At 39.2% G+C, this 23,972-nt stretch overlaps 2 protein-coding genes across 2 annotated transcripts; one reads left to right on the forward strand and one right to left on the reverse strand.

Moving 5' to 3' along the window:
• Positions 1-221: 221 nt before the first annotated feature.
• LOC124358573 (bombyxin A-2 homolog) lies at positions 222-4,532 on the forward strand. Its single transcript, XM_046810875.1, has 3 exons — positions 222-290; positions 3,792-3,960; positions 4,319-4,532. The coding sequence occupies exons 1-3, from the start codon at positions 222-224 to the stop codon at positions 4,474-4,476; spliced, it is 396 nt and encodes a 131-aa protein (XP_046666831.1). The 3' UTR covers positions 4,477-4,532.
• A 5,149-nt stretch (positions 4,533-9,681) lies between these two features.
• LOC124358787 (bombyxin E-1-like) lies at positions 9,682-17,645 on the reverse strand. Its single transcript, XM_046811084.1, has 2 exons — positions 17,475-17,645; positions 9,682-10,237 (listed from the first exon to the last, which is right to left on the reverse strand). Exons 1-2 carry the CDS (start codon positions 17,617-17,619, stop codon positions 10,056-10,058), a joined length of 327 nt encoding a protein of 108 aa, XP_046667040.1. The 5' UTR covers positions 17,620-17,645; the 3' UTR covers positions 9,682-10,055.
• Between the last annotated feature and the right edge of the window lie 6,327 nt (positions 17,646-23,972).

The following is a 23,972-nucleotide window of genomic DNA, read 5'->3' on the forward strand; positions in this document are numbered from 1 at the left end:
ATATATAATGTAATGACTATTACCTTTTCCACTAATTTTTATCATTCTTTGTTTATTGGTAACATTAAACTAGATAACATTATTTTTTTATTTGTCTATTGTTTGAGATAATGTGTCTCAGCAGTATAGACAAGTGTACTGCTAGCAGACACGGATGTCTACTAGACGTAACTTAAGAATATTTCCAAGACTCGGATATGAGGAAACCCTAACATTAGATGATGTGTCCAGATGTGGTGGACAACAGTATAGACAAGTGTACTGCTAGCAGACACGGATGCCTCCTAGACGTAAATTAAAAATATTTCCAAGGCTCGATTATGAGGAAACCCTAAGACTATATGATTTGTCCAGATGTGGCGGACAACAGTATAGACAAGTGTACTGCTAGCAAACACGGATGCCTCCTAGACGTAAATTAAAAATATTTCCAAGGCTCGATTATGAGGAAACCCTAAGATTATATGATTTGTCCAGATGTGGCGGACAACAGTATAGACAAGTGTACTGCTAGCAGACACGGATGCCTCCTAGACGTAACTTAAGAATATTTCCAAGACTCGGATATGAGGAAACCCTAACATTAGATGATGTGCCCAGATGTGGTGGACAACATTATAGACAAGTGTACTGCTAGCAGACACGGATGCCTCCTAGACGTAACTTAAGAATATTTCCAAGACTCGGATATGAGGAAACCCTAACATTAGATGATGTGCCCAGATGTGGCGGACAACAGTATAGACAAGTGTACTGCTAGCAGACACGGATGCCTCCTAGACGTAACTTAAGAATATTTCCAAGCCTCGGATATGAGGAAACCCTAACATTAGATGATGTGCCCAGATGTGGTGGACAACATTATAGACAAGTGTACTGCTAGCAGACACGGATGCCTCCTAGACGTAACTTAAGAATATTTCCAAGACTCGGATATGAGGAAACCCTAACATTAGATGATGTGCCCAGATGTGGCGGACAACAGTATAGACAAGTGTACTGCTAGCAGACACGGATGCCTCCTAGACGTAACTTAAGAATATTTCCAAGCCTCGGATATGAGGAAACCCTAACATTAGATGATGTGCCCAGATGTGGTGGACAACATTATAGACAAGTGTACTGCTAGCAGACACGGATGCCTCCTAGACGTAACTTAAGAATATTTCCAAGACTCGGATATGAGGAAACCCTAACATTAGATGATGTGCCCAGATGTGGTGGACAACATTATAGACAAGTGTACTGCTAGCAGACACGGATGCCTCCTAGACGTAACTTAAGAATATTTCCAAGACTCGGATATGAGGAAACCCTAACATTAGATGATGTGCCCAGATGTGGTGGACAACATTATAGACAAGTGTACTGCTAGCAGACACGGATGCCTCCTAGACGTAACTTAAGAATATTTCCAAGACTCGGATATGAGGAAACCCTAACATTAGATGATGTGCCCAGATGTGGTGGACAACAGTATAGACAAGTGTACTGCTAGCAGACACGGATGCCTCCTAGACGTAAACTTAAGAATATTTCCAAGACTCGGATATGAGGAAACCCTAACATTAGATGATGTGCCCAGATGTGGCGGACAACAGTATAGACAAGTGTACTGCTAGCAGACACGGATGCCTCCTAGACGTAACTTAAGAATATTTCCAAGCCTCGGATATGAGGAAACCCTAACATTAGATGATGTGCCCAGATGTGGTGGACAACATTATAGACAAGTGTACTGCTAGCAGACACGGATGCCTCCTAGACGTAACTTAAGAATATTTCCAAGACTCGGATATGAGGAAACCCTAACATTAGATGATGTGCCCAGATGTGGTGGACAACATTATAGACAAGTGTACTGCTAGCAGACACGGATGCCTCCTAGACGTAACTTAAGAATATTTCCAAGACTCGGATATGAGGAAACCCTAACATTAGATGATGTGCCCAGATGTGGTGGACAACATTATAGACAAGTGTACTGCTAGCAGACACGGATGCCTCCTAGACGTAACTTAAGAATATTTCCAAGACTCGGATATGAGGAAACCCTAACATTAGATGATGTGCCCAGATGTGGTGGACAACATTATAGACAAGTGTACTGCTAGCAGACACGGATGCCTCCTAGACGTAAATTAAAAATATTTCCAAGGCTCGATATGAGGAAACCCTAAGATTATATGATTTGTCCAGATGTGGTGGACAACAACAGTATAGACAAGTGTACTGCTAGCAGACACGGATGCCTCCTAGACGTAACTTAAGAATATTTCCAAGACTCGGATATGAGGAAACCCTAACATTAGATGATGTGCCCAGATGTGGTGGACAACATTATAGACAAGTGTACTGCTAGCAGACACGGATGCCTCCTAGACGTAACTTAAGAATATTTCCAAGACTCGGATATGAGGAAACCCTAACATTAGATGATGTGCCCAGATGTGGCGGACAACAGTATAGACAAGTGTACTGCTAGCAGACACGGATGCCTCCTAGACGTAACTTAAGAATATTTCCAAGACTCGGATATGAGGAAACCCTAACATTAGATGATGTGCCCAGATGTGGCGGACAACAGTATAGACAAGTGTACTGCTAGCAGACACGGATGCCTCCTAGACGTAACTTAAGAATATTTCCAAGCCTCGGATATGAGGAAACCCTAACATTAGATGATGTGCCCAGATGTGGTGGACAACATTATAGACAAGTGTACTGCTAGCAGACACGGATGCCTCCTAGACGTAACTTAAGAATATTTCCAAGACTCGGATATGAGGAAACCCTAACATTAGATGATGTGCCCAGATGTGGTGGACAACATTATAGACAAGTGTACTGCTAGCAGACACGGATGCCTCCTAGACGTAACTTAAGAATATTTCCAAGACTCGGATATGAGGAAACCCTAACATTAGATGAGTGCCCAGATGTGGTGGACAACATTATAGACAAGTGTACTGCTAGCAGACACGGATGCCTCCTAGACGTAACTTAAGAATATTTCCAAGACTCGGATATGAGGAAACCCTAACATTAGATGATGTGCCCAGATGTGGTGGACAACATTATAGACAAGTGTACTGCTAGCAGACACGGATGCCTCCTAGACGTAACTTAAGAATATTTCCAAGACTCGGATATGAGGAAACCCTAACATTAGATGAGTGCCCAGATGTGGTGGACAACATTATAGACAAGTGTACTGCTAGCAGACACGGATGCCTCCTAGACGTAACTTAAGAATATTTCCAAGACTCGGATATGAGGAAACCCTAACATTAGATGATGTGCCCAGATGTGGCGGACAACAGTATAGACAAGTGTACTGCTAGCAGACACGGATGCCTCCTAGACGTAACTTAAGAATATTTCCAAGACTCGGATATGAGGAAACCCTAACATTAGATGATGTGCCCAGATGTGGTGGACAACATTATAGACAAGTGTACTGCTAGCAGACACGGATGCCTCCTAGACGTAACTTAAGAATATTTCCAAGACTCGGATATGAGGAAACCCTAACATTAGATGATGTGCCCAGATGTGGCGGACAACAGTATAGACAAGTGTACTGCTAGCAGACACGGATGCCTCCTAGACGTAACTTAAGAATATTTCCAAGCCTCGGATATGAGGAAACCCTAACATTATATAATGTGTCCAGATGTGGCGGACAGCAAGTGGTGGTGTGTGTGTGTTGCTGGCTGTGTGTGTGTGTGTGTGTGTGGAGGGAGCCCAGAACCGGTTACAGAAACCCTAACATTAGATGATGTGTCCAGATGTGGCGGACAGCAGTGGTGGTGTGTTTGTTGCTGGCTGTGTGTGTGGAGGGAGCCCAGAACTGGTTGCAGAAACGCTCCAGGCTGCAGGTGTGTGGCGAGCAACTCACACAGTCACTCATGGTCATTTGTGACAACAAGTACAACAAACGGAACCAGCTGACTAGTGGTATGATATTGTATTCTTAAGTAGCATCAGAGTATATTAGTGTGTATTTTAGCTTATTTAAGATGATTTAGCTAATATTTCGAGCAAATACTTCAATTAAAAATGTAAAATCAAACATAGAACCAGAAATTAGTTGAATGGAAAATTCATATAATATCTTATTTTGCCAACGCTTTGTTAAATTTTTTTTTGTTGAATTGCTCCAAATATAATTCTACAAAATTGCTGATTCAACCAGAATTCAATCATAATTTGTTAGTGCATTGAGGAATACATTTTGTCATATTGAATCAGAGTAGCCCACTGATTGTATAGTTTATTGCACCTAGTAGTGTAATTAGAGTATGTATGTCTGCAGATCTGTACCCGGAGTCGAGCCCATGGTGGAGCCGCAGCCGTGCAGTGTCTCTGATGACTCGGGTCAGAAGAGGAGTCGTGGACGAATGCTGCGACAAGCCTTGTTCTCTGAGAGAACTCAGCTCGTACTGCCTGGATCCCGATCGTAACCAACATTGAGTTTGACCGTGTAACCTAATAATTTAAATTTAAATAGTAAATGTTTGTTTTATTAATTTGTTTATTTAATTGTGCACCTCCTAATTACTATATGTTGTTATATTATTCACTTAAGTTACAATAATATACAAAACCATTCTGACAACACAATTAGTTGTGTCTTGTTGGCCGAGAACACATATTGGCACGTATAGAACGCATTTTGCCAGGGATAGAACGTAGTAAATTGATTGGTAAATAATTGAAGAATTTACCTACATCTCATAGATCACCTAATCCTTAAAGGAATGTCTAGTCCTTGTCTTGTACGCGTTCAAAACGCAATGTTAAGAAAGAAAAATGAAGTATTTTAGCACATCTTTAATTACTAACATTTTTAGCTAGTTTTGTGATATTCATAATATTGTTAACAAATTACGGTAGTTTTATCTAGGCCATCAGACTGCTTTGGCGCTGTTGATAGTCTTAGTACAGCGGGTACACTGACACATTTTGTGGTCATGTTGCAGCAATAGGTACAGGAACAAGTAGTGACTGAGTTCTAGCCCAATCTGCATTTTGTTGGTACACTGGATGTTGATAGTCTTAGTACAGCGGGTACACTGATAACGTTTATGGTCATGTTGCAGCAATAAGAACAGGAACAGTAGTGACTGAGTTCTAGCCCAATCTGCATTTTGTTGGTCTTGATAGATGGTCATGTTGCAGCAATAAGTACAGGAACAGTAGTGACTGAGTTCTAGCCCAATCTGCATTTTGTTGGTACACTGGATCTTGATAGTCTTAGTACAGCGGGTACACTGACACATTTTATGATCATGTTGTAGCAATAAGTACATAATCAGTAGTGACTGAGGTCTAGCCCCATCTGCCTTATTTAAATTTAGATAATCCAGCACAACAAATCGTCTTACAGTCGAAGCAACTGACAATGAAACAGTTACAGCGCAAATAACACAGGAATACGGCTAAGCACGAAATACGAGCTATCCAGCACTAGATCGGATGACGCGGCAGACCACTGATATAGTTTATGTTAATGTGACTTCAATATACCTTCAGATTACCTTCAATATACCAAAATATACCTTCAGATTACATTTCATAGACGTACATTCTTCTGAAATCTTGTAAATGTGTATTAATTCCTTGGCAAGATGTAAGGTTGGATTCTTATATTTTACCATTGCATTAGCCAAACTGAGATTCTATCTTGAGTGATGTGAAATCCCTGCCTTATAGTAATATAACAAAATCGCTATATTTATGATAAGTCCATGAACCAACTTAGTTTAGAATTCCATACATATCCTTAGTCACCATCCCCTGCAGGCAATTTAAACGGCCAAAATAAATGTTTACAGCAATGAACATGTTTACTTGAATATGTTGTGAAGACAATAGACATTTTCCAACTGAACGACATGTTAATACAGTTATTTATAGTTCAGCACCCTTTTAGTCAAGGAGATAGAGTTAAAAAAGGAACACGACGTATTAATGGATTGATTAAAAAAATAGAAACTTGTATGGGTATCCTGTGGATCAAATTATGACAAAAGAATAATTTGTGACCAATTTGGTGTCAATAGGGTGAAGTCGGTGCTTCATCCATATTTGTTCAGATTAACCAAAATATATTTAATCTCCCTTAATATTTCTACAATTTAAAGTATACATAAATTGACATACCCAAAAATTACATGAAAATGTAATAATTGACAACGAAGCATTTATTCAGTGTATTCTGAAAATACGGAAAGCTTAAGTGCTTTCACATTTACCATGCAAGTACGTTGATGCAAACTTGAACCAAAATGCGTATGTTCAAAGTATAAAATAGACAGTAATATTAGATCCAACTGGGTGCAACCTACGAGCCAACACTGTCTATGTTACTAAGAACGAGGTCTCTGGAGAGCACCTAAAAACAGTACGCTTCCACTTGCAGAAATCTATCTGAGGCCAAATACTTACACTATCTATGTTACTAAGAACGAGGTCTCTGGAGAGCACCAAAAAGCAGTACGCTTTCCACTTGCTGGGATCTATCTGAGGCCAAATACTCACACTGTCTATGTTACTAAGAACGAGGTCTCTGAGGAGCACCCAAATGAAACACGCTTCCACTTGCTGGGATCTATCTGATGCCAAATACTCACTACTAAGAACGAGATCTCTGGAGAGCACCCAAATGCAACACGCTTCCACTTGCTGGGATCTATCTGAGGCCAAATACTCACACTGTCTATGTTACTAAGAACGAGGTCTCTGAGGAGCACCCAAATGCAACACGCTTCCACTTGCTGGGATCTATCTGAGGCCAAATACTCACACTGTCTATGTTACTAAGAACGAGGTCTCTGAGGAGCACCCAAATGCAACACGCTTCCACTTGCTGGGATCTATCTGATGCCAAATACTCACTACTAAGAACAAGATCACTGGAGAGCACCCAAATGCAACACGCTTCCACTTGCTGGGGTCTATCTGATGCCAAATACTCACTACTAAGAACGAGATCTCTGGAGAGCACCCAAATGCAACACGCTTCCACTTGCTGGGATCTATCTGAGGCCAAATACTCACACTGTCTATGTTACTAAGAACGAGGTCTCTGAGGAGCACCCAAAATCTGAGAAATTCTAAAAACAGTACACTTCTACTTGCTGGGATCAATCTGAGGCCAAATACTCACATTAGCAGGTTTCTAAAGAACACAAAGAAACCACGAGAAAGGGATTCAAGGAAAAATGAAATGATAAGTTTGGATAAAGATAAAACGATCAGAAACCTCATTTCTTTGAAAAAGAAATTATTCAAGTTTGTATACATTACGTAGAGCACAAATACTCTAGCATATGCCACTTGAAAATACTAAAAAGGTAACGAAATAAGAAAAACTTAAAAAAACCAAACATATAGAGAGTTTAAATATATCAATGCGCAATTCCAGTAGTGACTATGAACCCCGGCCATCTAGAGTGTCACCTATTTGGTGATTTGCTGCCATCTTTGTTTCTATCGTAACGATCCCAATTACAATTGGCTACTGGTCAGTTTTCAGTGGTTTGTAATTTTGAGCAGACGTACTGAATCTGTGTTTCTTAGTTGATACACAACACATTTTTGTGATATTCACACATATGCGAGTTATAGCACATTGATATGATGTATTCACTTAAGTTTGTAGTCAATAATGCTTGGGTAGTCTTCCTGCCCACCTGACTAAGAGATCAGATTCTTGTTTCACACAATGATAAAAAAGCTTTCTGAGTTCATAGAAATTAACAGTGGATGGGTAGTATTCTTAGAGCTAGATGGTTTCAAGTCCAAATGACATGAAATACATATAAATTATCAAGCACCAATATATAAAATGCTTTATAAACTACCAAACATATTCTTAGGAAAAACCTCTAACGAATATTGTAATGAATCGAATACTCAATCCTTTAATAAATCGCACGGGTATATAAATGTAATCAATAATATTCTACCACAAATAATCATTCTTCAGTTAAAGCTTTCGAAAATAAACAAATCCTAAATACTACAATTTATTCCCATTTTTGGTAAAAATTCATGCTTTACGTATATAATGTCCAGAATAAGGACGATATTATACAACCTTCAGACACGTTTTTGAGGACGCATATTAGAACCACATTCGATACACTTCTTCCTACTTCACACTTCCTCAGATGATTTCTTTCACAGTAGGGACAAACCCCCAAATTGGGTTATCTTCATTAACAATCAGAACTTGACCATATGTGATATACTTCCCCCTTACCTCACACATTGCTCGCGTAATTTCTGTCACTCGCACACAGTAGGGACAAACCCCCAAATAGGGTTATCTTCATTAACAATCAGAACTTGACCATATGTGATATACTTCCCCCTTACCTCACACATTGCTCGCGTAATTTCTGTCACTCGCACACAGTTGGGACAAACCCCCAAATAGGGTTATCTTCATTAAAAATCAGATCTTGTACCAATTGGATATATTTCATTAAAAAAAGGAAAAAAAGAATTTGATGATACAAATAAACATAAAATGATCATAAGACAATAGATAGATGAACAAGGCAATGTCTTATAGTGTGTACAGCTTTACAGTAAAATGTGACCAACAGTCTTACAGAAATACAAATATAAGTCATCTTGATTGGTTTTGGAATATAATTGTTCATGGATTCAGTAGGCATGTTGAGTCATATGTTAATGATCCGCTCCTACACAAGAGTCAGTCTCCTCGTCAACTACGCAGATGTATAAACCCTCACTGTACTTTCCACACTAGAGTCAGTCTCCTCGTCACCTACGCAGATGTATCAACCCTCACTGTACTTTCCACACTAGAGTCAGTCTCCTCGTCACCTACGCAGATGTATCAGCCCTCACTGTACTTTCCACACTAGAGTCAGTCTCCTCGTCACCTACGCAGATATATCAACCCTCACTGTACTTTCCACACTAGAGTCAGTCTCCTCGTCACCTACGCAGATGTATCAGCCCTCACTGTACTTTCCACACTAGAGTCAGTCCCCTCGTCACCTACGCAGATATATCAACCCTCACTGTACTTTCCACACTAGAGTCAGTCTCCTCGTCACCTACGCAGATGTATCAACCCTCACTGTACTTTCCACACTAGAGTCAGTCTCCTCGTCACCTACGCAGATATATCAACCCTCACTGTACTTTCCACACTAGAGTCAGTCTCCTCGTCACCTACGCAGATGTATCAGCCCTCACTGTACTTTCCACACTAGAGTCAGTCTCCTCGTCACCTACGCAGATATATCAACCCTCACTGTACTTTCCACACTAGAGTCAGTCTCCTCGTCACCTACGCAGATGTATCAGCCCTCACTGTACTTTCCACACTAGAGTCAGTCCCCTCGTCACCTACGCAGATATATCAACCCTCACTGTACTTTCCACACTAGAGTCAGTCTCCTCGTCACCTACGCAGATGTATCAACCCTCACTGTACTTTCCACACTAGAGTCAGTCTCCTCGTCACCTACGCAGATGTATTAGCCCTCATTGTACTTTCCACACTAGACATGCTAGTGAGACTTATTTTCAAGCGCATGGGAGTATCAAAGATTAATTCTAATTGATATTTACTAAGATTTATGTTTGTAAAATGATTTAAAATAAATAAATCCAGTTTTCTGTTTCCACACACATTTATTTGTCTATGTATTTTAGTACACCCAGAACTTAATACATACATTAAAAGTCTGTCTTAATTAGAATAATCAAATTATCACTATCCTCACAAATATAAGAGGTGTACCACAAGAGCAATTGCTGAATTCCCTCTTTGTCAGTCTTTTAGCCAAAGGTATTGCGATATATCTAGAACAACAACCTTTAGTTTTTATATCTTCATATGGCATTGTTTTCTTAAATATCTAATGATCTATGGAAATCTGCAACACTGTATAGAAAGGTTTTAAATCGAAAAGTTGTAGTGAAAAATAATCTGTTTTGCCTTGTTTATAAAATACTGAATACAAGTTAAAACGCAGTGAACACAACTGAGTTACTCAGTAAACTCATTCCTCGTCCCTGTTGCAGTATTCCCTGAGTTCGTCAACAGTGCAGGGACTTCGGCAACATTCCTCAATAATTCCTCGTTTGTCTTTCCGCCCCGTCGACCGCATCACTGACAAGGCGTTCTGGCGAGCCAACATCAATCCCCAATCATTTTCGTTTTTGTAGTCAGGAATTATTGAGGCTGGAAAAAAGGTGTTAAAAATCCAATTAATTATTAGAAACCAAAATCACAAATTATTTGTTTGTTTCTTTCATTAATTCGTCTTATTGTATAATTTATGCCATTTTTATACAAAACACATTTTATTGATGTCAGTTTAATATCGGATGGCCCATAAGTCAACTATAATATTCAAAGGGGTATTAGGTCTAACCCAAATAACATCACATGACCTTAGTAAAAGCCGCTTAGTTTTTGAGGTATTGACGCGTTTTTGTAAACCAGAAAACAACTACTTTTGATCAATATTTCATGCACTGATGCTACAAAACTTGGCCTTTTGTTTTTATGTTTTCTTCGAGTTAAAGTCATAATGTCAGGCAATCTGATTCAACTGAAAAACAAGAGAATGACATTACTATATTCAAAATTAATTTAAATTTTCAGGTATAATCAATCTTGTGTTCCAATGATTTATGATTTAAGGAAAATCTACCACTAAACTAACATGTATGTTTATTTGCACGTTGAAGCGATTTCAAAAATTGCATAATATTGTTTTCCATTACAAAAGAGTATTTTTCAATTGTATTACTAAATTAACTCATTTTATTAATAACAATAATGATAAGTAATCAAATTTAATACATAATTAGGTTCACTTCCTTCGATACATTTTACGTCTTGTTTCTGATAAGATGAGTTTAATCCCCATAAAACATCTGAGAGACTCCGGTCGGAACATGTCCGTTATCTGGAGGTATTCCTTAGTCTGACCACTTCACTTGTGCTCCTTGTGCAACATATACTAGTTTGTTGCACATGCCTGTCCCGGTATTCTGCACGTGAATGTATTTCACTTATGACTGACATGCTTACGGTAATGCGGCTGCTACCATGTACCTGGAAAGGTGTCCAGATGTATTGCGATTTCCTCATTATCACGTTTTAGAAATGCTAATCAGGCCTTCTTAGACAGCATAATATCTTGTGATAGACATAGAGAAGGAAGACCTCGTATGGAATTCGATGAAAATGCTTTAGAAGAATTCGAGAAAATTCCCAATATCTCGGAAAGGACCATCGCTGCCATTGGAGGTATCTCAACGAAGCACCCGCCAAAATGGAAGGCTTCACTTTCCAAAAATGAGGCTAGGAGTCGGAAAATAGCTTCTTTTATTTTGGTCTCAGCATTTGAAATGACCTTACAGAACATACTGCAAGTATTATACTCTGTTAATCTTTTAAAGATGAAGGAATTAAAGATTAAGGTTAAATCAATACCAACTAGTTTGTTGGTGCTGAGCTGTGATTTAGACAGTTTTGTTAGTTTGTGGGTGCTGAGCTGTGATTTAGATAGTTTTGTTAGTTTGTGGGTGCTGAGCTGTGATTTAGATAGTATTGTTAGTTTGTGGTGCTGAGCTGTGATTTAGATAGTATTGTTAGTTTGTGGTGCTGAGCTGTGATTTAGATAGTATTGTTAGTTTGTGGTGCTGAGCTGTGATTTAGATAGAATTGTTAGTTTGTGGTGCTGAGCTGTGATTTAGACAGTTTTGTTAGTTTGTGGGTGCTGAGCTGTGATTTAGATAGTTTTGTTAGTTTGTGGGTGCTGAGCTGTGATTTAGATAGTATTGTTAGTTTGTGGTGCTGAGCTGTGATTTAGATAGAATTGTTAGTTTGTGGTGCTGAGCTGTGATTTAGATAGTATTGTTAGTTTGTGGGTGCTGAGCTGTGATTTAGATAGTTTTGTTAGTTTGTGGGTGCTGAGCTGTGATTTAGATAGTATTTTTAGTTTGTGGTGCTGAGCTGTGATTTAGATAATTTTGTTAGTTTGTGTGTTAGTTTCAGTTAGTATTTAGTGTTGATCAGTTGTTTGCTGAAATACGCAATATCTTATTATACCATGAATACATGACATGGATATTATAACATGAATTGGTTTTTTAAATAAACGTGCCAGTTTAGTAACTGATGTTTCTCTAAAGCACAAATAATTAAATCAGAAGATTGGTTGTTCTAAGTACCTTAAAACCGAATTCATGGTGATGGCATTCACCTGTTTTCAGTTGAACTAGATGATTTTCCGCGCACTATGATTTTAATTTGAAGAAAAAATAATAAAAAAGTCCTATTTTTGTAGCTTTATTGCATGAAATATTCACCTAAAGTACCTGATCTAAAGTCCACAAATTTCAGAAGACGATTTCAACCGAAGACTCGATTCTTTGAAACAACGACTATGAACAAATGTTGTATTTTCTGACGAAGTTACCTTTACTCTAAATGAAGAAGTAGGCAAGCACAAATGTCGTTGTTTAATGATGAAACTCTTCATTAGACAAAAACCAAGAGCATAAACCCAGGAAATGTGATGTATGGGCTGGGATTGATGACTCCCTACGTTGTCGGGCCTCTCATGCTTAATGTAACGGAAAACGGGGACACGGGGACTCTAAGGGTGGATAGTAGTGGATAGAGGGGGACTCTACGGGTGGATAGTAGTGGATAGAGGGGGACTCTACGGGTGGATAGTAGTGGATAGAGGGGGACTCTACGGGTGGATAGTAGTGGATAGAGGGGGACTCTACGGGTGGATAGTAGTGGATAGAGGGGGACTCTACGGGTGGATAGTAGTGGATAGAGGGGGACTCTACGGGTGGATAGTAGTGGATAGAGGGGGACTCTACGGGTGGATTACTGGTAATCCATTTCATTTTATCGGCTTTACGAGATTTGCTAAGGTACAATTTGAATAAGCATCTTATAAAAAATCTGGATGTGCACGCTGTACAGACAAGAGGAAGTATGGTTCAAATAAAAACCACTTAGATCACCTGATTTAAACCCTCTAAATTATTACTTAAAGGAGTATTACTTATATCTAAAACAAAATGTCTATAAGATTAAACTTGCCAAAATAAGACAGCTAACATAGCGCATCACAGAAGAATGTCGACGAATACCTCGCGATGTTATTCACAATATTATTCTAAAACAAAATGTCTATAAGATTAAACTTGCCAAAATAAGACAGCTAACATAGCGCATCACAGAAGAATGTCAACGAATACCTCGCGATGTTATTCACAATATTATTCTAAAACAAAATGTCTATAAGATTAAACTTGCCAAAATAAGACAGCTAACATAGCGCATCACAGAAGAATGTCAACGAATACCTCGCGATGTTATTCACAATATTATTCTAAAACAAAATGTCTATAAGATTAAACTTGCCAAAATAGGACAGCTAACATAGCGCATCACAGAAGAATGTCAACGAATACCTCGCGATGTTATTCACAATATTATTCTAAAACAAAATGTCTATAATATTAAACTTGCCAAAATAAGACAGCTAACATAGCGCATCACAGAAGAATGTCAACGAATACCTCGCGATGTTATTCACAATATTATTCAAAGATCCAGTGTGGCTGGCACACTGGCACACTGCCACACAACAGAACAGTAACTCGAACTCTTGTAAGTACTTATCAAACTAGTATTGTCTGTTATAAATTAATTGTTTGTTTATTAATTGGTGTTCTAAGTTGCCGTTGTATAGGTAACAGATGTTTTCCATAATCGTTTATTGACATTTGCTTTATTCTGTACGTTACGATTTCTGATTGGATCAACCTTTTGAGATACGCTTTATACGGCCTCCGCTTAGTGAGATCTTTAAATACCCATGCTTACTATAAAGATCTCTATGACACTCTCCATGGATCGTCCTCTCAATGTATGCATGGAATGGTTATTGCATAAAAAAGTAAAGATAGCTATATAACACTGTGCGAAGTTTATACATTTTATCAGCAACTATTTTCAAAATATACAGGGTGAGGCAGACCACCCGTACAGTACGTATAGCGGCCAAACCAAACGAGGTAGATTATTCGTAACAACTTAAACCCCCCTATTTCCACCCCAAAGAATTTGGAGAAATTATTTTGAAATCTCTAAAACTCCCCAAAAGGGTAGTTTTTGTGGGGTAGGGGTGGTTTTTGGAAAATTTTCAAATGTAAAGGTATGTTGAGTTATACCTCATTTTAAAGGAATTTTTTCACTGATTATTTTGATGCAAAAATTTTGAACCTATCTTGCCGCTTATGTACAGGGTACACCAAAACGTTAAAAAATCAGGGGTTTGTGGGTAAATTTATTGCAACTACCTGCACAAATGTAGAGAGACGATATTTTTATTCAAAACTAACGATGAGACGGCTTATCTAAAAATATCATCAAATGCCACCCTACCCCAAAATTTACACATTTTAAAAATACATATAATTTTGAAATACTTAACAGCCCCAATCTAAAAAAAACTCAAATAGCAACCTAGGTTGTGTTGTACATCATTAGAAAGGTATTTAAAAAATTTAACATTTTCTACATTTAAAGTTTGTCTCTATCTCCAATGGTTTCAAAACTGTAGTACAAAAATAGATCTTTTAATAATTTTACTAAGTTAGTTTGAATTTTAATATCAAAACCCAATGAAAAAATGAAAAAAAAGTTGGACTTTTAAGTTTAATTTGTTTTTAAATAATGTAATAAAAACAGGATTTCTATCAGTGTAACATGTTTCAAAAGCAATCTAACCGTGGTGTTCATGTTTTAATAATCCCAAATACACGAGTTGCCCCTGTAAGAATTTTGGAACCAATTCCTTGGTCTCTTATCTAATCTCTGTTATTATTGTCTCCCTATTCAGTTGTTCTTGTGACCACGTGGTATGAGGTAGATATTAGTTTAATTTTTTTTTTAAGTACGTAGTGTAAGTTTTGTTTGTTCTAATATGCCATTCTCAAATGAGGAGGGATTCCAGATGCTTATGGTATTAGGGGGATGTTTCCAAATTTACTCAGCTGCCGCTCTTCTTTATGCCCAACGTTACCCAGACCGCGAACATCACTCCAGGAACGTTTTTCAAAGCGTTTTTTTGCTAGTCGAGTTCGTGAAACAGGTCATGTTCAACCTGACCACAACAAAGGAAAGGAACTCGCTAGACCCGTGAGAAGTGATAGGGCACCCGAAGTTTTGGCAGCCTTTAAACTGAATCCGCATGATTCTACACGAAGAGTAGTTCTTGATTCTGGTATGAGTCAAAGATCTGTTTTAAGAATTGTTCACGATCATAAAATGCACCCATATAGGATGTCATTACATCAAGAACTCCATGGAGATGACTACCTTCATAGAATGAACTTTTGTTTGTGGACTCGAGAAAAACTACAACAAAATCAAAACTTTCACCGTAACATTCTGTGGTGTGACGAGGGTTACGTTTAGGAGTAATCGAGAAGTGAACCGCCACAATATGAGATACTGGGTGTTTGAAAACCCACACTGGATGCAAGAAGTGGACAACCAAAGGTACTGGACCCTAAATACCTGGTGCGGTATTATCGGTGACAAAATTGTAGGGCCATTCTTCTTTGACGATCGCCTAGACCGAGTAGTTTATATCAACTTTCTAATTGAAATCCCTGAGAAAGTCTTACAACGTATGTGGTTTATGCACGATGGGGCACCAGCACACTACGCCGAAGATTCTCAATTGATTCTAAACGAGCAATACCATGACAGATGGATTGGAATAGGCGGCCCTGTGAACTACCCAGCGAGATCTCCTGATTTAACGTGTATGGACTTTTACTTGTGATGTAGACTAAAAGACCTACTGTATAAATCAAGACCAACAACTAGAGAGGACATGATGTGGTGGATAAGGGAGGCTATAAACACGATCAGTAGAGAAGAGATATTGAGAGCTGTAGATAGCTTCACCTCAAGGATTGAACTCTGTCTGGAAAACAATGGGTTGCAGTTTGAGCACCGGTTTTAACTCTTCATGAGGTCAGTTACTAGGTTATTGTTAGTTTTAGTTTGATAATTGATAATTGTCATATTCATAATTTACCATGATGCTGCTGTAACATGGTAGATTTGTTTTCAAAACCAGTTTGAAGAGTTTATCTTTTTTAATAATGACAGGATACTCTTTCCTTCCATGGCACTCACATCAATGATTAAATAACAACAGGTTTTCTCCTATACATTTTGTGTAATTTAAGTGTAAAACTTTTTATAATTCAAAATTTACTAATTTAATAACTGGGTAATTTTCCTGTTTCATAAGAGAACTCAGCACTTATCGTAAGACATTGTAGTTTACGGTGTTCCAATACATTTTTAAATTTTAAAAGACTTAAAAATTGGGTACAGTATTTTTTTCAATCATAAACATAAGAGACCAGTTTACTGTTGGAACTTTTTTTACTTGCACATTGCACTAATTTTTATAATAAATACATTGAGTAAAGTTATTAAAAAATTTATTTTTGTACCACAGTTTTGAAACCATTGGAGATAGAGACAAACTTTAAATGTAGAAAATGTTTATTTTTTAAATACCTTTCTAATGATGTACAACACAACCTAGGTTGCTATTTGAGTTTTTTTAGATTGGGGCTGTTAATTATTTCAAAATTCTATGTATTTTTAAAATGTGTAAATTTTGGGGTAGGGTGGCATTTGATGATATTTTTCGATAAGCCGTCTTTTATCGTTAGTTTTGAATAAAAATATCGTCTCTCTACATTTGTGCAGGTAGTTGCAATAAATTTACCCACAAACCCCTGATTTTTTAACGTTTTGGTGTACCCTGTACATAAGCGGCAATATAGGTTCAAAATTTTTGCATCAAAATAATCAGTGAAAAAATTCCTTTAAAATGAGGTATAACTAAACATACCTTTACATTTGAAAATTTTCCAAAAACCACCCCTACCACCCAAAAACTACCCTTTTGGGGAGTTTTAGAGATTTCAAAATAATTTCTCCAAATTCTTTGGGGTGGAAATAGGGGGGTTTAAGTTGTTACGAATAATCTACCTCGTTTGGTTTGGCCGCTATACGTACTGTACGGGTGGTCTGCCTCACCCTGTATAGGCGTTTCAAGCATTTACACAATTCTCATCACGCTGCATGATATATTTGATCATTAACAATTCACTACAATGCGTGCACTTGGGTACACCGAGTTTGAATTTACAGCCATTTGAATTAGCCAACTTAGAACTAAATATAAATAAAAATGTAAAATTTTGAAAATTGTGTACTTAAGATTTAGCTTCAGACAGCTACATGTTTTTCTTAATATCCAATTCTCTATAGAAGTATTCTTAATTAATTTCAATAATGAAAATATAATTTATAAATTAACCTTAATTGATAACAACATACATACCAGTATTGATATTGGTCGGCAGATCAGATCGTTTATAGTTGCCGTCGCAGAGAACACTCAAAGCATTCGACAGGTCACTACCGCAATAGTGACGGCTGATGTATGACCTTCGTACACTGGCATCTAGTGTTCCCAGCAGTATCATACAACACACTACAATCAGGGCTGAACAGTGCACCTGCACAAAGATAATCAGGTTACAATACTATCACTGATCAGTATCATTGTGATAAGCTGTTGTGGTATGACCTCATACTGGCATCTAGTGTTCACAGCAGTATCGCACAACACACTACAATCTGGGCTGAACACTGCACCTGCACAAAGATAATCAGGTTACAATACTATCACTGATCAGTATCATTGTGATAAGCTGTTGTGGTATGACCTCATACTGGCATCTAGTGTTCCCAGCAGTATCATACAACACACTACAATCTGGGCTGAACACTGCACCTGCACAAAGATAATCAGGTTACAATACTATCACTGATCAGGATCACTGTGATAAGCGGTTGTGGTATGACCTATGGACACTGGCATCTAATGTTCCCAGCAGTATCATACATCACACTACAATCAGGGCTGAACAGTGCACCTGCACAAAGATTATCAGATTACAATGCTATCACTGATCAGGATCATTGTGATTAACGGTTGTGGTAAGACCTATGTACACTGGCATCTAGTGTTCCCAGCAGTATCATACAACACAGTACAATCAGAGCTGAACAGTGCACCTGCACAAAGATAATCAGGCTACAATACTATCACTGATCTGGATCATTGTGATAAGCTGTTGTGGTATGACCTTCTCACACTGGCATCTAGTGTTCCCAGCAATATCATACAACACATTACAATCAAGGCTGAAGAGTGCACCTGCATAAAGATAATCAGGTTACAATACTATCACTGATCAGGATCACTGTGATAAGCGGTTGTGGTATGACATTCTCGCACTGGCATCTGGTGTTCCCAGCAGTATCATACAACACACTACAATCTGGGCTGAACACTGCACCTGCACAAATATAATCAGGTTACAATACTATCACTGATCTGGATCATTGTGATTGGCGTTTGTGGTATGACCTTCTGGAACTGGCATCTAGTGTTCCCAGCAGTATCATACAACACACTACAATCAGGGCTGAACAGTGCACCTGCACAAATATAATCAGGTTACAACACTATCACTGATCAGTATCATTGTGATAAGCTGTTGTGGTATGACCTCACACTGGCATCTAGTGTTCCCAGCAGTATCATACAACACACTACAATCAGGACTGAACAGTGCAACTGCACAAATATAATCAGGTTACAATACTATCACTGATCTGGATCATTGTGATTGGCGTTTGTGGTATGACCTGACAATGGCATCTAGTGTTCCCAGCAGTATCATACAACACACTACAATCAGGGCTGAAAAGTGTACCTGCACAAAGATAATCAGGTTACAACACTATCACTGATCAGTATCATTGTGATAAGCTGTTTTGGTATGACCTCACACTGGCATCTATTGTTCCCAGCAGTATCATACAACACAGTACAATCAGGGCTGAACAGTGCACCTGTACAAATATAATCAGGTTACAATACTATCAATGATCAGGCTCATTGTGATAAGCTGTTGTGTATGACCTTCTCACACTGGCATCTACTGTTCCCAGCAGTATCATGCAAAACACTACAATCTGGGCTGAACAGTGCACCTGCACAAAGATAAACAGATTACAATAGTATCACTGATCAGGATCACTGTGATTAGCGGTTGTGGTATGACCTATGTACACTGGCATCTAGTGATCCCAGCAGTATCATACAACACACTGCAATCAGGGCTGAACAGTGCACCTAAACAAAGATAATCAGGTTACAATACTATCACTGATCCGGATCACTGTGATAAGCGGTTGTGGTATGACTTTCTCACACTGTCATCTAGTGTTCCCAGCAGTATCATCAACACAGTACAATCAGAGCTTAACAGTTCACCTGCACAAAGATAATCAGATTAAAATACTATCACTGATCAGGATCACTGTGATAAGCGGTTGTAGTATGACTTATGGACACTGGCATCTAGTGTTCACAGCAGTATCGTACAACACACTACAATCTGGGCTGAACACTGCACCTGCACAAAGATAATCAGATTAAAATACTATCACTGAACCGGATCACCGTGATAAGCGGTTGTGGTATGAATTTCTCACACTGGCATCTAATGTTCCCAGCAGTATCTTACATCACACTACAATCAGGGCTGAACAGTGCACCTGCACAAAGATTATCAGATTACAATGCTATCACTGATCAGGATCACCGTGATAAGCGGTTGTGGTATGACTTTCTCGCACTGGCATATAATTTTCCCAGCAGTATCGTACAAAACACTACAATCACAGCTGAACAGTGCATCTGCACAAAGATAATAAGGTTACAATACTATCACTGATTAGGATCACTGTGATAAGCGGTTGTGGTATGACCTATGGACACTGGCATCTAATGTTCCCAGCAGTATCATACATCACACTACAATCAGGGCTGAACAGTGCACCTGCACAAAGATTATCAGATTACAATGCTATCACTGATCAGGATCATTGTGATTAACGGTTGTGGTAAGACCTATGTACACTGGCATCTAGTGTTCCCAGCAGTATCATACAACACAGTACAATCAGAGCTGAACAGTGCACCTGCACAAAGATAATCAGGCTACAATACTATCACTGATCTGGATCATTGTGATAAGCTGTTGTGGTATGACCTTCTCACACTGGCATCTAGTGTTCCCAGCAATATCATACAACACATTACAATCAAGGCTGAAGAGTGCACCTGCATAAAGATAATCAGGTTACAATACTATCACTGATCAGGATCACTGTGATAAGCGGTTGTGGTATGACATTCTCGCACTGGCATCTGGTGTTCCCAGCAGTATCATACAACACACTACAATCTGGGCTGAACACTGCACCTGCACAAATATAATCAGGTTACAATACTATCACTGATCTGGATCATTGTGATTGGCGTTTGTGGTATGACCTTCTGGAACTGGCATCTAGTGTTCCCAGCAGTATCATACAACACACTACAATCAGGACTGAACAGTGCAACTGCACAAATATAATCAGGTTACAATACTATCACTGATCTGGATCATTGTGATTGGCGTTTGTGGTATGACCTCACACTGGCATCTAGTGTTCCCAGCAGTATCATACAACACACTACAATCAGGGCTGAAAAGTGTACCTGCACAAAGATAATCAGGTTACAACACTATCACTGATCAGTATCATTGTGATAAGCTGTTTTGGTATGACCTCACACTGGCATCTATTGTTCCCAGCAGTATCATACAACACAGTACAATCAGTGCTGAACAGTGCACCTGCACAAATATAATCAGGTTACAATACTATCAATGATCAGGCTCATTGTGAAAAGCTGTTGTGTATGACCTTCTCACACTGGCATCTACTGTTCCCAGCAGTATCGTACAAAACACTACAATCACGGCTGAACAGTGCACCTGCACAAAGATAATAAGGTTACAATACTATCACTGATCAGGATCACTGTGATAAGTGGTTGTGGTATGACCTATGTACACTGGCATCTAGTGTTCCCAGCAGTATCATACAACACACTATAAACAGGGCTGAACAGTGCACCTGCACAAAGATACTCAGGTTACAATACTATCACTGATCAGGATCACTGTGATAAGTGGTTGTGGTATGACATATGTACACTGGCACCTAGTGTTCCCAGCAGTATCTTACAACACACCACAATCAGGGCTGAACAGTGCACTTGCACAAAGATACTCAGGTTACAATACTATCACTGATCAGGATCACTGTGATAAGTGGTTGTGGTATGACATATGTACACTGGCACCTAGTGTTCCCAGCAGTATCTTACAAACACACCACAATCAGGGCTGAACAGTGCACCTGCACAAAGATAATCAGGTTACATTATTATCACTGATCAGGATCACCGTGTTAAGCGGTTGTGGTATGTTTTTCTCACACTGGCACCTAATGTTCCCAGCAGTATCATACATCACACTACAATCAGGGCTGAATAGTGCACCTGCACAAATATTTTCAGATTACAATACTATCACTGATCAGGATCATTGTGATTAGCGGTTGTGGTATGACCTTCTCACACTGGCATCTGGTGTTCCCAGCAGTATCATATAACACACTACGATCAGGCCTGAACAGTGCACAAGCATAAAGATAATCAGGTTACAGTACTATCACTGATCAGGATCACCGTGATAAGCGGTTGTAGTATATCTTTCTCACATTGGCATCTAGTGTTCCCAGCAGTATCATACAGCACACTACAATGAGGGCTGAACAGTGCACCTGCACATAGATAATCAGGCTACAATACTATCACTGATCTGGATCATTGTGATTAGCGGTTGTGGTACGACCTTCTCACACTGGCATCTAGTGTTCCCAGCAATATCATACAACACATAACAATCAGGGCTGAAGAGTGCACCTGCATAAAGATAATCAGGTTACAATACTATCATTGATCAGGATCACTGTGATAAGCGGTTGTGGTATGACATCCTCACACTGGCATCTGGTGTTCCCAGCAGTATCATACAACACACTACGTTCTGAGCTGAACAGTCACCTGCACTAAGATAATCAGGTTATAATACTATCATTGATCAGGATCACTGTGTTAAGCGGTTGTGGTATGACATTCTCACACTGGCATCTGGTGTTCCCAGCAGTATCGTACAACACACTACAATCAGGGCTGTACAGTGCATCTGCACAAAGACAATCAGATTACAATACTATCACTGATCAGGATCACCGTGATAAGCGGTTGTGGTATGACCTTCTCACACTGGCATCTAGTGTTCCCAGCAGTATCATACAACACACTACAATCAGGGCTAAAGAGTGCACCTGCATAAAGATGATCAGGTTACAATACTATCACTGATCAGGAGAACTGTGATAAGCGGTTGTAGTATATCTTTCTCACACTGGCGTCTAGTGTTCCCAGTAGTATCATACAACTCACTACAATCAGGGCTTAACAGTGCACCTGCACAAAAATAAACAGGTTAGAATACTATCACTGATCAGGATCACTGTGATAAGTGGTTGTGGTATGACCTATGTACACTGGCATCTGGTGTTCCCAGCAGTATCTTACAACACACCACAATCAGGGCTGAACAGTGCACCTGCACAAAGATAATCAGGGTACATTATTATCACTGATCAGGATCACTGTGATAAGTGGTTGTGGTATGACTTATGTACACTGGCATCTGGTGTTTCCAGCAGTATCTTACAACACACCACAATCAGGGCTGAACAGTGCACCTGCACAAAGATAATCAGGTTACATTACTATCACTGATCAGGATCATTGTGATAAGTGGTTGTGGTATGACCTATGTACACTGGCATCTGGTGTTCCCAGCAGTATCTTACAACACACCACAATCAGGGCTGAACAGTGCACTTGCACAAAGATACTCAGGTTACAATACTATCACTGATCTGGATCACTGTGATCAGCGGTTGTGGTATGACCTATGTATACTGGCATCTAGTGTTTAGCAGTATCATACAACACACTATAATCAGGGCTGAACAGTGCACTTGCACAAAGATACTCAGGTTACAATACTATCACTGATCAGGATCACTGTGATCAGCGGTTGTGGTATGACCTATGTACACTGGCATCTAGTGTTCCTAGCAGTATCATACAACACACTATAATCAGGGCTGAACAGTGCACTTGCACAAAGATACTCAGGTTACAATACTATCACTGGTCAGGATCACTGTGATCAGCGGTTGTGGTATGACCTATGTACACTGGCATCTAGTGTTCCTAGTAGTATCGTACAACACACTACAATCAGGGACGAACAGTGTGGGTACCAACTAGCCATAGTTATACCAATGCCAGTCATCGCTACGCCGCAGAGGTACGGACACCGTGAGGCAAGCAGCGACTGAAGCAGACAGGGATCACAAAGTATCTCCTCGCCCTACAGCCCGACTGCCGCGTGGTCTCCACTATCGCTTGTCCTTACCGCCTGCTGCTGCTTCTGTTTGCACATTTTGTGAGCCGACTTTGCCCGTGCATGTGGGTTGCTGATCTAAGAAGATCTTTGTGCCTACCCTTTCTTCCCTCCTTTGCGGATGCAGTCAAGTGTGCAGTATCGAATGCACAAGAACAGATTTACAAAAAAACGAAAATATTTGGGGGCAGCTGTGCTAAATTCAATATTGTGGCAGTATATAAGCAACAAAAATTAGCCGTTCGAATAATCTCAAAATATAAACTTAGAGTTGTGTAAAAATGAATTCATGGAACTAGGATTTATACCGTTTTTGCTCTGTCTCTATCTCTTCGAGATGATCTTGTACTGATCTTGATCTTGTAAGGTCGAGGTGT

The sequence above is a fragment of the Homalodisca vitripennis genome, chromosome 3 (genome assembly GCF_021130785.1).
Source record: "Homalodisca vitripennis isolate AUS2020 chromosome 3, UT_GWSS_2.1, whole genome shotgun sequence".
Lineage (NCBI taxonomy): Eukaryota > Metazoa > Arthropoda > Insecta > Hemiptera > Cicadellidae > Homalodisca > Homalodisca vitripennis.

Coding starts and splice junctions, on each gene's coding strand:
- LOC124358573 (XM_046810875.1), top strand. CDS start 222: ATGTGTCCAGATGTGGTGGACAACAGTATAGACAAGTGTACTGCTAGC. Junction 291..3,791: donor GACACGGATGCCTCCTAGAC/GTAAATTAAAAA, acceptor TGATGTGTCCAG/ATGTGGCGGACAGCAGTGGT. Junction 3,961..4,318: donor ACGGAACCAGCTGACTAGTG/GTATGATATTGT, acceptor GTATGTCTGCAG/ATCTGTACCCGGAGTCGAGC.
- LOC124358787 (XM_046811084.1), bottom strand. CDS start 17,619: ATGATACTGCTGGGAACACTAGATGCCAGTGTACGAAGGTCATACATC. Junction 10,238..17,474: donor GCCGACCAATATCAATACTG/GTATGTATGTTG, acceptor CCTTTTTTCCAG/CCTCAATAATTCCTGACTAC.